The 13578-nt window shown below is 37.9% G+C and overlaps 1 protein-coding gene across 1 annotated transcript in view; it reads left to right on the forward strand.

The window, feature by feature from the left end:
* Positions 1-307: 307 nt before the first annotated feature.
* The window catches only part of LOC143887600 (protein transport protein SEC31 homolog B-like), a 46681-nt gene continuing 33410 nt past the window's right edge, over positions 308-13578 (forward strand). The window contains exons 1-3 of the mRNA XM_077391735.1: positions 308-853; positions 9675-9729; positions 9862-9984. Of these exons, the coding sequence (XP_077247850.1) occupies positions 537-853; positions 9675-9729; positions 9862-9984 (495 nt within the window). The 5' untranslated portion in view covers positions 308-536. The remainder of the gene's footprint in view (positions 854-9674; positions 9730-9861; positions 9985-13578) is intronic.

Consider the following 13578-nt stretch of genomic DNA (forward strand, 5'->3'; position numbering starts at 1 on the left):
CCAGTCGACCATGTCCTCCTTGATGAAATACGATGATGATACACTCTCATAACATGAGTAGTAAGCCGTAGAAGTCCATCCAACTGATGCATCTCATCCAAGCCATAGAAGTCCCACCATTTTACATCTCATGTTTTGATATAACTGAGATGCGTCTGAGTGAGTCCCACATATAACTGGGATGCATATCTGGTGGGGCCCACCATTTTCCCCGATGGGATGGGCCCATTACTTTGCACCTAACCCCTAGCATGGCCCAATAACACCACTACAATCCACCTCGCAACACCTATATAACACAACATACTCACACGGTTAGGAGAAATGCTACAATCACAAACACTGCTACAATCCACCTCCCATCTCCTCCTCTATTACGTCACTTCTTCTCTTTTCTCCCCCACGCCTACCGCCTACGCCTTGAACAAAAAAAAACAGAAGATAAAATATTAAAACCCTAGATTTACATTTCTCTAGGGTTTTCAATCACCAGATCTGAGCCAAATTAGGGCACACAATTAATTTCTCATTCCACCATGGCTTGCATAAAGGGCGCATCGAGATCGGCCTCAGTCGCCTTCTCGCCGGATTCTCCCTACCTCGCCGCCGGTACCATGGCCGGAGCAGTAGATCTATCCTTCAGTTCTTCGGCGAATCTTGAAATCTTCAAGCTCGATTTTCAATCAGATGATCGAGAACTCCCTTTAGTAGGCGAGTGCCCGAGTAATGAACGATTCAATCGCCTTTCTTGGGGTAAGAACGGATCTAATACAGAAGAATTCTCGTTAGGGCTTATTGCTGGAGGACTTGTCGATGGAAGCATCAATATTTGGAATCCGCTCAATCTCATTCGGTATTTTCTCTAACCTAATGCAGTTTTTGGATTGCAAGTAAATCTTTTTTGAAAGAATTTTTTTTTTTTGGAAAGGGTTTTTGTTTCTACAATTTAGATGGAATGATATGATTATAGTTAAATTGGAGGAATATTATCTAAGTAGATATTGAATTAGGGTTGGTTCAAGTTATCTTTGTTTTTATGTAAAAAAATTAGGAACATTTAGGGCCTGTTTGGATTGCAGGAATTTGCTGGAAAAGTTTGGAAAGGGAAAATATTTCTAAAATTTGGAACATTTTGGCCCTGTTTGGATTGGAAGGAAAGACTTATTGTATCCACAATTGTTATGAATCTAAGTCGGTTCGCAACAGGATTGATCTTCTTAGAGGGATGATCAGCATCTCAACCCAATTCTAGGTTGTTTAAATTGGAGTTTAAGGATAAATCCTAATTATCTTTAATTATATATTAATTTATTTAATTTAAGAAAATAACTAAGTGGTGTGGTGAAATTAGGACTTCCAAAACTCCCATCCTAAGCCAAGCTAGATAACCCTTATTGCTACTACTCCTATCCATACCAACAACTAGAGAGATAATTCCACAAAACATAAACTAATTTATTCTACCTTAAGTGGACCTAGGGGTGTAAATGGATATTCGGAAATTCGATTACCGTCCGCATCCGAATCCGTTTAAAGCGAATATTATCCGAATCCGTTTCAAGCGGATATTATCCGAATCCGTTTATGAGATATCCGGCTCTTAGCGGATGCGAATCTGGTAAATGGTACATCCGATCCGTTTAACATCCGAATCCGAGAAGTAAATCCTTTTTATTTATTATTAATAATATCATTAATATTTATTTTTAGTAATGACACACTATCTTTTGTTTCTATAAGAAAAGTGAATATTCTTTTTAGAAAAAATAAAATAAAAACAAAAATAGCCCAAACCCATTCCATCAAAATAACCCAAACCCATTCCATCATATACAAAAAAAAAAGGAAAAACCGAAAGACCACTACCAACACTATCATCCATCCCCATCCCCATCTCCTCCCTCTCTCTCTCTCTCTGCCTTTGTTTTAAAAGGAAGAGGAGGATCTCAGATATTTTAGGGTTTGAGAGTTAATTTTGTGAAGAGAATGTAGAGGTCTAGTTTTAGGGTTTGGAAAATTCATTTGAGTAAGTAGGAGAAAAAAGATAAAGTGCTGCGATAAAATGTTCGAATTTACCGGATAAACGGATACGGATAATATCCGAATTCGAACAATATCCGACGGATACGAATTCGGTAATAGATATTAAATATCCGTCGAATCCGAATCCAAATCCGAATTCGGATAGTGTATACTGTAATCGAATTCGGATATAGCCATATCCGCTCCGAATTCGATCCGTTTACACCCCTAGTGGGACCCATCTAGGCTAGTAACAAGAATGGGCCCTGTTTGGATTGCAAGAATTTTTGGGAAAAGTTTGGCAAGGAAAATGTTTCCAAAAAGGAAAATGATATGATTGTGGCTATATATAGAGGGATGTCATCATAAATTGAAGATTCCTCTAAATAGGTATGTAAAAAAAGTAGGAAATTTTACATACTTATTTCCCTCTACATTATGGAAATAAAAAATTTTACAAAGAATATTTTTCCCTCCTGGGCTTGATCTAGAGGTGTTGGCTACTGTTTCTTAGATTTTTTGGGTCTTCCTGACTTCTCCGTCATTATTCTTGGCCTCCTCTACTTGAGATATGAGGATGATGTGATTACCTTCCTCAAATATATGATCTTGTTATATTTTTAGCCCATTAGATCTGATTTCTATGACTCATTGTACCCCTTTAGCCTTCGACTTGAGCCTATTTAGTCATGGGTTTATTTTTCCTAGATAGAGGTTGTTTGGGCCCTAGATTTTCATTTCTTTTTTTTCTTAATTATTGGCCGAGATTAGACCTTATATTGTTGCTACCTAGGAAGCACGAGTACTCTCCCGGGGCTCCCGCACCCGCACCCGACACGTATGGGGTGCGAGTACGTCCGGGGTACGTACCCCCTTTTTTTTTAAAAAAAAAAAAACTAGTTTTGCGTGTCGGGTGCGTACCACGCGTACCCGACACGTCCTGCTTCTTCTCTTTCCTCTCCTGTACTCGGTATTTACATGTAAACCATTTAAGTAAATGTCTTTACTATTTTATTGTCCATTTAAGATTTACATGTAAATAACGGAATACCCCCCTTTTGGATTTATTAAAAATAGTTTCAACACCCAAATCTAAAAGGAAAAAAAGTCAACTCTCCAGTTCTAGTACAAAATTCAAAGAAAAAGGGTCGGGTCAAAATTTTAACTTTCTTAACTTCCAAACGGTGGGGTATTTTTCAAATTTAAAAAATTCATGAAATCTATTTTGTCCAAACATTATTAAATCCCAAAAGTCCGGTAAAAAAAATCTCATAATTTGGTCTCTAAAAATTATTCATCTTGTCAGGCACTGGTCAACACACTGGTGACCGACTTTTTTTTCTAATGAATGATGTATTGATGCCTCATGTTATGAAATATGGAACTTAATCACTTAAGAAATGAAGAGTAATATTAGAATTTTCCATTTTGGTGATGTTATTGTTATTTGATTGCTCTACAATTATTATTTTTTAATTTTTATAAATATATAATAAAATATTAAAATATATTATTATATTCGGCGTACCCGCACCCGATTTTTTTGGCAAATCACGTACCCACGTACCCGTGTCGTGTCGTACCCGCACCCCGTACCCGTACCCGTGCTTCATAGGTACTTGCTACCATATTTACATATTTGCTATTGATTAGTGCGATTTATTATTCGCAACATATGTTTGAGTAGAATTTTGGGCTTATTGTTGAATTTTTTCAAAGGTTAAACCTCAATAAATTTTCCAGTACGAATTGATTAATTTTCTTATGCTAATCTGTTTGGGGACTATTGGTACTATTTTAACATTGAAGATTAGTACATTTAGCTCCTAAAGTACTCTATTACACGCGAACCTATGGGTTTGCACCAAAGTGGTATCATAGCTTAGAGATTAGATTCCTTCTAGGTTTCCATCACTTTCAACCCTCCAAGTACTTGATGAAACTCCCAATAGAGTCCCCCTTAGTTGTTGCCTTTAGGTAGCTCGTCTAGCGCAATCCAAGTGTTCGATTAAGTTTCTGTTAATGTTTAGATTAGTCAATCTTGTATGTTACAGCATCTTTAGGTCTTAGTATCTTCCTTAGGTTATTTAGGTGTTAGTAACGTAGTATTGTGTCATTGTATTTCCGCTTAGGTGCCTTATTATATTTCTAGAGTCTGTGATGTTCTCCTCCATGTTGAATTATCCATTTTCAACCATGGCTTACAATCTTGTATGTTAGGGTATCTTGAGCTCTTAAAATCTTCCTTAGGTTACTTAGGTGTTAGTTACTTAGTATTGTCTCGTTCTATTTCCGCTTAGGTTCCTTAGTATCTTTCTAGAGTCTGTGGTGTTCTTCTCCATGTCGAATTATCCACTTTCAACCATGGATTACAAGGTCAATGCTCCACATCAGGAGCAAGATCAAGTCCATCCTCGAAGGGCATGACAACAACGAAACACTCAGACTACATTAGATCATCACTCTTTCATGTTAGCTGGGACTCAGGTTACCCTGAATCGCATTCACAAACATCTTGGCTTAAGGATCCCAGGGATTCCATGATTCTTAGGAATGCTCGCTCTCCTGTGCGAGGCATGCCGAGGCGAAATGACCTTGACAGAATCCCTTCTACCTCAACTAATCGAGGCCTCATGGTTAGTCACTCAAACTCCACTTTTCCTCCTATAAATGCGACTATGAGACCCCTTATAGGTGCGACGAGTGCGGGACGTAGGCTGCTAGGACCCGGGCCACATGTTACCAACTTACCACCTTAGAATACTACACTTGTGGTGAATCGGGTCACATGCCATCAGATTGTTCGCGTATGATATTCATTCCTTATATCAATTTAGCAGAATCCGTTGATAAAGATAGGAATGGCCGTGAAGGAAGAAATGGTCCCTATGATGGTGATGCTTCACACGATGGAAAGATTGAGCAACCCTGTGTGAGTGAGCATGATGAATCGGTACCTAATGGGGATCTTGTGAGAACGGTTTGTGTCATCCAGTCCAGTGTAAATCGGTCCATTAAAAATCAAACTCCAAACACTGTCATATATTACCCTATTGTCAGGAATACCAGGAGAATATTGATGCTTCACATGATGGAATGATTGAGCAACATTGTGATAGTGAGCACGATGAATCAATACCTAATGGGGATCTTGCGAGAACAGTTTGTGCCATCCAGTCCAGTGTAAATTGGTCCATTAAAAATCAAACTCCAAACACATCATATATTACCCTCGTCATGAATACTAGGAGATGTTTGTTCATCGTTAGATGTGTTACTTGTTGCATGTCGATTTGTATAGCTGGGTTCTTAGATGTGTCCCATTGCTTGAGAAGTTTATGGAACCAAATGGGAAATAGTACTTACCATTCCAGACAGATGGATCGATGGAGATGGTCAATCGCTACTTAGGAATTTACTGAGATGTTTAGCCGGTGAGAGACCTCATCAGTGGGACTTGATTTTGTGTCCATCAGAACTTGCTCATAATAGTTCCATCCTAGTATACCCTTTTTTGAGATCGTTTTCAGCTTCTCCATTCATCATCTTTTGGACTACGTCCCTCTACCCTACGCTGGTCGGTATAACATTGAGGCCGGGGATCTTATTTATCATTTTGAGGAGGTATTCCAAGAGGTGTTGGAACGGCTGCACGCTAGTAACGATCAGTGTCAGGTAGCTATAGTCCCGCGCTGCAGAATCCAGATACCCAACTTGGGGACTCTGATGATGACGCTACTTCGACACCGTCATTCTGCGACCAGAGATTCTATCTAAACCTTAATCGCTTTATCTTATGGAGGTTACTTCCTCAGCACCTGGTCGTTGGAGATCCGTCGAGTGTTTTCTTGGCGATACTTGTTTGTTGGCGAGGGAGATTAGGTTCTTGTCTAAATATCATACTGATGTGATGTCTTTGCAAGGCCATATTCTGGCATTAGCAGGTTTTACTCGATGGAGTCGAGTTCTTCTCACCTGAGGAGAACTGATGTGATCCGGCCTTTGTCTACATGCCATCCTTAAAGATTTTCTATTTGTTTAGTTTCCAGGATTATATTTCATCATGTTGATATTTTAGAGCCTAGATGTGGGGGTTGTCCACATCAACTAGGGCCCACAATACCTCACACACATCCAATCGCCTTCGTTGCCCATATTACCCTTAAGTGGTTGGTACTTATTTTATTATTAGGTAGGGGCATTTAAGTTGTTAATCTAATGCCTAAAGTGACTTAAGTTACTTATATCCTATTGGTCGTTGGAGTGGGCCCATCGGTAAAACCACTTATGCTCTATTTAAAGAGGACAACTGGGGAGAAAAGCCCTAATTCTGAAGTGATTTTCATAGCCGCTGTAAGTAGGGTTTTCTCCACCCCTTTGACTTAAAAAGAAGAAAAATCTCTCCTTTGCTAAGGCATCGTCGCCCCCGCGCTTTTCTCCTTTTTCCTCCTCTATTTCTTTCCCTTCTTCTCTTCTCTCCTCCTCTTTCTTTCTTTCTCCTTCTCTCATTCTCTTTCTTTCCTTCTCCTCTTTTTATCTTCTTTCTTCCTTTTTTTCCTCTCCCATCTCACAGTATCTCTCCCAAAAACCACTCTTTTGACTGTTATTGCAGCCTTTGCTGCCCTGCCAGAGTCCTTTATTCCCTCACTTTTCTCCTCCTCTATACCCCCTTTAGATGTCCTTTTCTTCCTATCCTAGTCTAACATTCCCTAGGACTGTTTGTCTGCCTCTCACCTTTTCCCCTATTTCCTTCATTCTTAATACACTTTTTCACCTTGCTGTTCGGGGGCTTGCACAAGCACATATACGTCATATCTTCTCTCTTGGTCCCGATTTTGAGGTGTTGTCTACTGTTTCTTGGATTGTTTGGGTCATTCGGTTTCTCCATCATCATTCTAGTCCTTCATTACGGGAAATCCGAGGACGACATGATTACCTTCTGGTAATATCTGATGTTATTATATTTTCATCCTATTAGACCTGATTTATATGACTCCCTGGTACCCCTTTAGCTCTCAACCTTGAGCCTATTTATTCACGAGTTTATTTATCCTAGATAGAGGTTGTTTGGGCCCTAGATTTTCATTTATTTTCTTATTATTTACTGGGATCATACCTTATATTGTTGCTCTCATATTTACATATTTGCTATTACCTTATATTGTTTTTTTTGAAATGGTATTACTTTATATTGTTACTACCATATTTACATATTTGCTATCGATTGGTGTGATGTACTGTTCACAATGTATGTTTGAGTAGAATTTTAGGCTGATTTTTGAATTTTCTCAAAGGTTAAATCTCAATATATTTTCTAACGCGAATTGATTAATTTTCAGACGCTAATCTATTTAGAGACTGTTGGTACTATTTTACCATTGAATATTTGTTCATTTAGCTCCTAAAGTTCTCCATAATTACCCATAAACCCCAGGTTCACACTACTTTTACCATTGGAATTGATTAATTTTCAGACGCGAATTGATAACCTTGCACTGCTTGTCCATCTAACCCTAGCTATTTTGATACCTAAACCCTCTTTTCTTCATTCTTACTATGTGCCACCGTCCATTGTAGTTCAACAAAAATCTTGTAAAAAACATCAACCGTCACCTAATCCCATGGACCCCCATTTGATCCATTTTCCCTTGTCGTCTTTCCTAAACTCTTAACTTCCCATCGTCTAGTCCATTGAAACCCTAGTTCCATTAGGCCCATTACTTTGAAACCCTAACCTAGTCCCATTTATCATTTTCCCTTAAGGTCCTACACCCCGAAAAAGGGATCCTGGGAAGGATGGTAAACATGGGTTTTGTTTGTAATTTTTTTCTCTTGGAAAATAAAAGGTCAAGATTCTCTCAGCCCATTTTTAGTTTGAAAGAGCTGCTATTTGTAGCAAGCATTGTAGATGGGTTATTAAGAAGTTCCAAATAGGAAACTTGTGTGGCCATTTTAGGTAGACTTTGTAATTTTAAAATGAAGCATACGATACAGTATGTGCAACGAACTTATTTCGGGATTGATTTAAAAATTGAAAGTATAAAGAATAGGTGTTTGGTTGTTTGGGGAGTAGACTAGCCGGCGAGAGTACCTATACTGTCTTGGTTTCTCACTTTCTCTCTATCGGGTTTGATAGATTGTATTGGTGTTATTGGAGAGGAAGTGCATATAATACGAACAATGATTTCTTTGTGAGAATAGACATGCACTCTATTTTTCTCTCCATTTTTGTCTATTCAATTGCTTGCTGGGGTCACTACTCAATTTCTCGGGGCTTAGTTGATTACTCCCAATTTTCTTTCCAAGTGCTACATGCTATAAAGAAGAGCAAATGCATCTTGTGCTCTTGTTTAAGTTAGCCGTACTCTACAAGGAATAGATACTAAGGTAGGCAAGTTTAAATTGATAAAGATATTTAAAACAAAGAAAACAAGCACATACCTATTTATGCCACCGACAATATATGAAATGATGATAACCTGTTTCAATTTTTGACACAAAAAATGCAGTGTCCTTTTAGCATGTCTAACCACTATTCATTATGTCTTCCAATTGACCTGAGAGGATGGGGGGAGTGAATGAACCAGATCTGAGACCAGGAGCCATGAAAATGTTGGTCATTGATTTCTTTTACGTTTGCATAATTCATTGCATGTTTATTTTTTCCACTTGCTTCTTGAACTAGGGTGTTTCAGAACTAAGTATTCTTCAAAATATTATCTTTTCTTTTGCCTTTTTTTTAATGGTATTATCTTTTCTTTTGCCTCTCATTAGACTTCCGTTGTTCGAAGATCTTAATCTCATTTAATATTATTAGACCCTTTAATCTAGTACATTCCAAAAGCATTCTATAGATTTTTTTTGTTTTAGTTTGTCCATCTAGTTTTTTTGCGTTTTTACTTCCATTGGTTTCGTTCTTCATTTGAAATTTTGATGAGTTAAATTTCTTTTGAATCTTGTTCGTTATTTTTTTTTATTCTTTCGGAATAGTTAAAGAGGGAGTCTAGCCATTTCGCACACAAAAAGTTTTTTTGCGTTTTTACTTCCATTGGTTTCGTTCTTCATTTGAAAATTTGATGAGGTAAATTTCTTTTGAATCTTGTTTCTTATTTTTTTTTATTCTTTCGGAATAGTTAAAGAGGGAGTCTAGCCCTTTCGCACACTGATTTGTGCACGATGCTTTTGCATACAACAAACACCATATCATACATGCCAAACAAGCTTCTTCTGTCTTAAGAGACGTGGTCGTTGTGATGAGCAAAAAGACTCTTCAACATTGTAGGATGTGAAAGTGGCTAGACTCCCGTTATTGAATATTATTGTCAAAGTATAAAAGATTAAATAATGCCATCTCCATCAGCTTAAGCTTTTGGAGTAATTGGTTGTTTCACATGGTATCAGAGCAAAGGTCCTGAGTTCAAAACTCCTTGATATTAAGATTAAATAACTCCTTCTCCAACAGCTTAAGCTTTTGGAGTAATTGGTTGTTTCATAATTATTATTGCTATTTGAAAGGTAAAATACATTGTGAAAACGAAACAAAAATTGTTTAATATTCACATATTACATACCATTCAAAAATATTATATATATATATATTCACATATTACATGCAATACATATTCTTATGTGGAGAGCAACTTTCTTTGTAGTTCGGAGAATATTGATGGCGCTCTTGTGGGACGCCTTCAGAAGCATGCAGGCCCTGTAAGTTTTGATAATTGAACTTTTCTTGGAATGTGACATACATTTTCTTCTTTTGGTATGTTTAAAGGCGATGTTTTTCCTTTCTTTTTTTATGCAATCATCTCATTTCATTGAATTTGTTGATATCTATAGGTTCGTGGATTGGAGTTCAATATTAATAATCCAAATCTACTTGCTTCCGCGGCTGAGGAAGGAGAACTCTACATCTGGGATCTATCAAACCCAAGTGAACCGACTCACTTCCCATCTCTCAAGGTATGCGGTGATCACTCATGTTTCTTAATAGTTGATGCGAGTGAAACCACATCATTGCTTTTGTTGAATGTTTTACCTATCAACATCATAACTTCATGACTATGCACTTCAACTTACAAATTGCTTACAATTCTAAAGTTCAATGTTAAACCTGCTTTCCATTTTTTTAAACAACTTCGTTATTAAAGAGATTGGTAAATAATGACACCAATGCTTAAAATGGTCAAATACATAAATTCTGAGTATCCATTATCTAAAGGACACTTCTTGATTGCTAGTTAATCTAAGATTCATCAATAACTCTCACTAATCTCCACAGTCTACGTGTGAACTCTCTACTTCCTTAGCTCTTATAGGGTTTCTCTTTCTCCCAAAGATTCTAATCTTAGAAAAAGAGGTGTATTTAGGAGGTTGCATAAGTAGATGGTTTCATTATCATTTCGGAGGTTATATAAGTTGATGGTGTCATTATCAGGTAGGGGTTAAATGTTATAGATGTGGTATTTAAATGATGTAAGGGACATCATGTCACTTAAGTCAGTAGAGGCCCACTTTAATTTTGTGGGATTAAGAAAGGTCTTATGACCAAGTCTATGCAGGTATTGTGTAAATATTAGTGTCCTAGTTGTAGGAGTTTGTGTTAGGAGTTGAAAGAGTCTTATGCCATGTGGAATGTTGCTACTGTAAATACTTTACATAATTACATTATTGTAATAGGATTACAGAGCTTTATTATTTTTTGTTGGGATTGCTTGCCTATAAATTGTAATGGCCATTGTCCTTCAGGAGACATGAATGAATATCTTTGACTGCAATTGTTGCCTGCTTTGGTGTGATGCCTTTGCTTAGGTGAGACACTTAGACCTTGGAGTTCCAGGTAACCTTCTGATTTTCTCTCTGGTCTCTTCTTCTTTCACCATCTTCCGATTTCTTTTCTTTATTTCCCAAGCCTCTAATCACCAACCATCCATGAACCTGCGATCAACCTGCACCCCACCACCATCAATAATCCCTCCATCCCTCACTTTAATTCATCGGCTAACGTCCCCCCAACTCCTTTTGTCCTCTACCCCACCCTTAATCACTCATCCTGCTTACTGTACACCTTTCTCCATCTCAGATCTATCCCTTTTCAGTTTTCTCCACTTACTTCCTACGACTGATCAAATCCATTTTATAATCCTTACCTTTACTTTACCGATCTAATTTACTTTTGTAAGCTAAACTCTCACTGAAACTCAGTTTTTTTCTATTTACTTTATCGATCCCATTCTGTTTATCTTTCAAACCCTGCGCCCATCAAGAACCCATCCCTACCCTCTCGAATACATTAAAATACTATATCTGACCTGCGATCAATTTAGATCTTCGATCAGAATCCTTTCATTTTTGCAATCTTGAACCATTACAGCTCAATATCCTTTACTAACACCTGTTACAGATCTGAAGTTACCCTAAAACCCACCTTTTCCCTCAATATAATCAACTCACTCCCTAAATCCCAAATTTGTAACAAAAGAGTGCACCTACCGTCCATTTCCCTGGACCTTTCAACCTGTACCTTTACCAGTCCCTTATTACCCATCTAAGCCCTATCGGTTACCTTACTAATACCCCAAATCCGCTCGAAGTCTTTTCTATCGATTGTTATAAGTTCTATTCCCCAAAACCCCTTAAGCCTTAACTCTCCACGTATAAAAAATGCAACAATTCCCTCATAACGGACCTGCCATCTGTCTCTTGACACCTTTCAGCAGCTTTTATACCTACGAGCATTCCTTAACACCCATGAACATGCTTTGACACCTGTCAACATACCTCGACACCTGTCAGCATACACTTGATACCTGTAAATAACTTCTTTCTCAAGCAAACAGTGTATTCTCAAGTCAACAGTCCACTCACAGTCACCAATTTTTTACTAGAGTCAACTTCCGACCAGTTTATCACAAATCTGTCACCCCCAGTTAACCCTGTCTTTACAGTCTTCAGTTCATGTCCCTGAATTTATCCAAGTCCAGCCCTTTAACCCCTACGCATTTCTGTAACCTTTTTGATCCAGATCTGAACCTAGAATCTAGAGAGATTGGTTTCAGTTGGCTGTTCTACATCAATTGGTATCAAAGCTACAATATACAGTGTCTTCCCTTACCCATCCCTCACCAATTTGCTATCAGAGCCTAGGTTCAGATGACTACTTGAAGTAGCAGAATCTTTGAGGAAGAATTCACCAATGAAGATGATGACCACCGGATGATGCGGATAATTAGTTCGCTTATGTAATGAGGCGCATACTAGCAGCATTGAAGGAGGAGGTTGTGGAGGATTGGCTTTGCACTGCTATTTTTATAATCCTTCCAGCAACTCAGCATTTCTTAATTGAGCGATTAGACAATGCCATCCTCATGGTAATTCAACATTTCTTAATTAATACTTGAATGTCACACATATTCTCCAGGGATGTCCTTGTATGTATGATCAATATGTATATCATAGCAAGGTTACCTGGAACGCGGTTCGTTCCGGTACGCGGTACGGGGTACGATGGTAGTCCGGTACGCGGTACGATGAGGGTATACATACATACATATATATGAGAAAACTGTTGGTGCACTTAAGCTCTCCATTTTTTCGGTGCGCTTAAGTTGTTGTAACGCCTCCCCTTCTTTTAAATGTTTGGGTCCCGCTTAAGCACACCAATGGGAGGCGTTATAACAACTTAAGCACACCAAAAAAATGGTGCGCTTAAGCTCACCAACAGTTTTCTCTCTCTCTCTCTCTCTCTATATATATATATATATATATATATATATAATTTCATATATTTTTACAAGAATGTCATTCCATAGTACACACTACGCACATTTAATACACAAAATATAAAAACCTCGTCTATGTCATACATATTTTTTCAAAAAGAAAGTTTTTGGAATATATGAATATCCTTCCATAGTCCATACTACATCCATTTAATAAAAAAATAAAAAAACCTCATGTATGCCCACATATTTTTTTCAAAATAAAGCTCTAGTTCCAATTCAACCCAAAATATATAAAATTTGTAGCTCTCTCCATCTCTCTACTAGTCTATATGCATCTCCCTCTCTCCGGCGGGTCGCCGCGGTTCGTCATTTTTAGCGATCCGGGTCGTTAGTGAACCACGTTTCGGATCTCGGATGGTGAATCCGGTAACTATGTATCATAGTGGGAGAGCAAACACCTATGAATTTATGTGCAATGGAAAACAAATCCTTTTGAAACCTATGTCAACCGAGGTTTGTATGAGCCATGTGAAGCCTATCTGACAAGTCAAGGTCATTAAGGGGCTGTTTGATTTTCAGATAGCAAATCTATAATATCAGAGGTTCCTGGATCCCCTTTATCTTATTGATTGGTTGCACATTTAAAACCCAAATGTCGATATTGTGGACTCCCATTTTCCCACTTAACTCAAACCATAGATCAAGTATTTCACTCACCTTCATTTTTGGTGGTGAGCTGAAACCAGGGTTAGACAGGGTCAATATTCCGACTATTACCTTTGAACAAAACTTCCCTAAAAGGAAATACAGGCTTTTATTAGTTTTTATTCTC

This window comes from Tasmannia lanceolata, unplaced genomic scaffold, assembly GCF_043159265.1.
Source record: "Tasmannia lanceolata isolate RefF3 unplaced genomic scaffold, GAP_Taslan_0.1 ptg000002l, whole genome shotgun sequence".
Classification (NCBI taxonomy): domain Eukaryota; kingdom Viridiplantae; phylum Streptophyta; class Magnoliopsida; order Canellales; family Winteraceae; genus Tasmannia; species Tasmannia lanceolata.